Genomic DNA, 3933 nt, shown 5'->3' on the forward strand with positions numbered 1-3933 from the left:
TAATATCAATGTGAAATTGTCAATTTCTTTCCCCTTAAGAACAGCTGACCAATTGAAGGAGCAGGCAGCATATGGACAGTATGCTTTGTAGAAGATTTTTTTTTCACTTAAAATATGCCACAGATAACTCATACAAGGCAAATAAATAAATTTAATACTTTTTAAAGAGGCTACATGACAAAAAAAATGAGTAAAGAAGGTTTTATTCTGGATAGTCGTCCAGCTTTGCTTTCTTCTGGTTACTTATGTGGCCTCATCACTGAGCTGCTTGCTTGCCTGGCAGACTCTTTGGATGCGGGACACCAACACCTTCAGAGATTCCTTAACATCCTTGTTACGGAGTGTATAGATGAGAGGATTGAGAAGTGGGGTGATGACTGAGTAGAAAATAGCCACAATCTTGTTGATGTTTGACTCATATTTTACTGCTGGGCGGACATACATGAAGATGAGGGTACCAAAGTAGATGGTTACTACAGAGAGGTGGGCTGTGCAGGTAGAGAAGGCTTTGCGTCGGGCTGCAGCTGAGGCCATAGCTAAGATTGTGGCCAGGATTTGGGCATAGGAAGCCATGGTAAAGGCCAGAGCTCCTAGGACAATGACAGTGCTAAAAGCATAGCCCACTGCTTGAATGACATATGTGTCTGTGCAGGAAAGGCGGAAAATCTGATCTGCATCACAGAAGAAGTGGTTGATCTGGTTTGGTGTGCAAAAAGAGATTTGTGCAAGGAGGAAGGAGGGGAACATGGGACAGAGGAATCCCACAAACCAGCAGATCCCAGCCAGGGTCGCACACGTTTGGGGACTGAACAGCAGTGGGTAATGGAGAGGGCGACAAATGGCAGCATAGCGGTCAAAGGCCATGGTGGTGAGGATGAAGAGCTCAGTGGCAGCCAAGGAGAAGAAGAAGTAATACTGAGTGATGCAGCTGGGAACTGAGATGACCCCTTGGACACTTAGAAAGTTGGCCAGCATCTTGGGCACAGTGACTGTGGTGTACCAGAGCTCTACTAAGGAGAGGTTACAGATGAAGAAGTACATGGGAGTGTGGAGGCGCCCATCCAGGGCTACAAGGAGCACAATGAGCGCATTGCCTACTAAGGACAAGAGGTAGACCAGGAGGAAGAGGGAGAAGAAGAGCACCTGGAGATGTGGGGAGTTGGAAAATCTCAGGAAAACAAATTCAGTCACCAATGTGCGGTTGACTTTCTCCATTCAACCAGTTGAGTCAACTGGACAAGGAAAGGGGAGGGGGGTGTTTGAAGATCTTAGATGTCCTGGGTTATGTGGTTATCTAGTGATCTCTGGCCAACCACTATGGACGCTCAGTCTCTCAATATTCCCTTCTGCTTACTCCTTGGCTACCTCTCACTTTCTAAACAGTGAAAAGCACTATATTTCTTAAAAAGTAGAATACTGAATATTCAAGGCCATCTTTCTCCCCTAATTGAAATAGATATGCCAAATTTCCCAGGAGTTCCCATAATTCCCAAGAATTAGAGAAGTCTCTGACTCTGTGGATCTTTCTAGACTGAGCATGTGACATGCCTTACTTCCACATATAGATTAAGTCATATGTTGATATGTTGATGCCAACCTCTTTGGCATAAAATCCCCAGCAATTTATGAATTAGCCTGATATCTCTACATATTCCTTACTATATACCCTTGTGCCCTCTCTGACCCTAAGATTCATTCACCATCAAGATTGTAGAGAATGTGGAATCTTCCTGTTCTGTTATTCTCCTGTTCTGTCAATGGCCATTGGATCTCTGGAGGTAAAGATGGAGAGTGTGCTGTCCTTTGTACAGATTTCAATATGGATGGAATAGAGGCCTTTCAGAGAGACTTCTGGATTTCCATCTCTCAGGCAGAATAGGAAGAATCTTACTTAGTTAAAGGTAAGAAGAGGAACATGTTTCAAGAGGAGAGGGTAAATTCAGGCTGGAATTCTCAGGTGGGAATTTGAGGATGGATTAGGGTCTTTAAAGGGAAAACAACTATTATTGATGTGAGAGCAAACACAAAGAGATCAGAAATGCAAACTCAGAGGAAACAGGCTTTCTGGGTTAACATTAACATTGGGAAGGATGGAGATAATAGTGTTGACACTATAAAGTAGGAGTTTTACCCAGATTTTCAGTTCTTGATTTTCTTTCTTTGAAGTGCCTCTAAAAATGGAAACATCAAAAGTATTCATCATTAGGAGTTAGGCTTATATGCTACACATCAAAAATCATGGGTAATTGTTCTGACACAATGTAAAGAGAAAAAGTGATACAATGCAAAACCCAATATCTGATATATATTCAGAAGTGTCAGATTATTGTAAGATTACCAGTCACTTTAAATGTAGGTTTCTGTATCCAAATATCTTATAATAAAAACATTTTAATATCATCAGAGACTATTTTAATTAAACTATTTATTTTGATGTCAGAGATTTGTTGTTAATGGAGAAAAGACTAGAGAAATTGTCAAGTGTTAAAAAACAAGTATCACCTGAAATTTTCATATTCAGTGACTGGCAATGTTTATATTTGGAGTGTTTATTTACAGGCTACTTAATTTGCATGCATGCATTAAACATGCTTATATCCACACAGAAATGCACACTTGAAGCCATAAAAAAGACATTACCTTAATTGCTCATTTTCTTTCAATTCTCCTTTCACCAATTTTGTGAGGATTTCAGCCAGTTTCCCTTGTTTAGTAGTCCTTTGTAGACCCTGCAAATCTGGTCTCACCCTGTATGTCCATAAAAATGTAATTTTAGGTTTACTAGTGGGATTTTTTCTTCTTTTCCCAAAGCTCATTCTAAATTCACATTTCCTGAGCAATCTGCCCACTCCTGGCATTGGTTGCTAAGTGTTATGTTAGTAGAAACAAAACTCCAGACCCCAGCCTCCACCTTCTCCAGACCCCAAGTGTTTAAGAGGGGAATTGAGAGGAGAGAAGTTGGTTATGCTTATGAGGAAGGCAAGGTTTGTGAAGACAGGCTATCCCTTCTTCTGCCCTTCCAAAGGAGTAAGAGAATTAATTTTCAATTTTTCTTTCCAGCCAGAGAAAAGGGGAGTCTGTGGAGAGAGGAGGCCAGATTTCTGGTTTCTTATCTGGAGTCAGCCACTGGGCTTGCTTACCAGCAGCATCTAACAAGAAAGGAGCCATATGGGAGATGATGTCATGGGAACTTAAGGCAGAGAAGAAAGAGACAGGCCCTACTTCCTTGAATTACTGCTTTTTCAGGGTCTGAAAGGTTATAGAAGATGAATTCTATCTATGGGGATAGGTCAAAATTAGGGTCAGGAAGGGTAGATGAGTTCAGGGCTGTGCTAGATTTTAGATCAAAGAGTACAAGCATTAGGAATTTGGTATAAGGCCTGCAGCTGAGACTTAACTGGAAAATGAAGATGAGTAGGTGGCCAAGACTATGGGAGCTGGTTACCACTGTCTAAGTGAATCATTCCAAGAGCTAAAGCAGAAGCTGCCATCAGCAGAGAAGAGATGCAGCTTTACCAATACTTTGTTCCTGTCCCCCCTCACTCCCAGCACCAGGTAGGTGTGGGGAGCTTGTATGAGAGGTCAATTCTCTCCTATGTACTCCAGCTGCTAGTGCTGGCTGTTGACTGGTGTTATTAAAAAAAAGGAAATTTAAAGTAAAAATTGTGATTGAAACTTAAAAATAAACAGGTCTTTGTGTGCAAAATTATACCTTAACAAAAAGAGGAAAAGCTTTATTAACAGTTTAAGCTTTATTGACAGTTTTAATACTTTTAAACTAAAGGTGACTCACAAATGAGGGAATCTGACTGAGGATCATTAAGGAAATCAGCTATCTAATGGATAGAGAGGGAACAAGCAGAGTGTAGCTTATGCCAGTTATTACAAACATAAAGCTGTCTCAAATTTACAACCCATACCTTGAGATGCCTT

At 40.9% G+C, this 3933-nt stretch overlaps 1 protein-coding gene across 1 annotated transcript; it reads right to left on the minus strand.

Moving 5' to 3' along the window:
- Positions 1-243: 243 nt before the first annotated feature.
- On the minus strand, positions 244-1215 carry LOC101958441 (olfactory receptor 6N2). The gene has a single exon (XM_005338836.2). The coding sequence runs from the start codon at positions 1213-1215 to the stop codon at positions 244-246; it is 972 nt and encodes a 323-aa protein (XP_005338893.2).
- Between the last annotated feature and the right edge of the window lie 2718 nt (positions 1216-3933).

The sequence above is a fragment of the Ictidomys tridecemlineatus genome, chromosome 8 (assembly GCF_052094955.1).
Source record: "Ictidomys tridecemlineatus isolate mIctTri1 chromosome 8, mIctTri1.hap1, whole genome shotgun sequence".
Taxonomy (NCBI): domain Eukaryota; kingdom Metazoa; phylum Chordata; class Mammalia; order Rodentia; family Sciuridae; genus Ictidomys; species Ictidomys tridecemlineatus.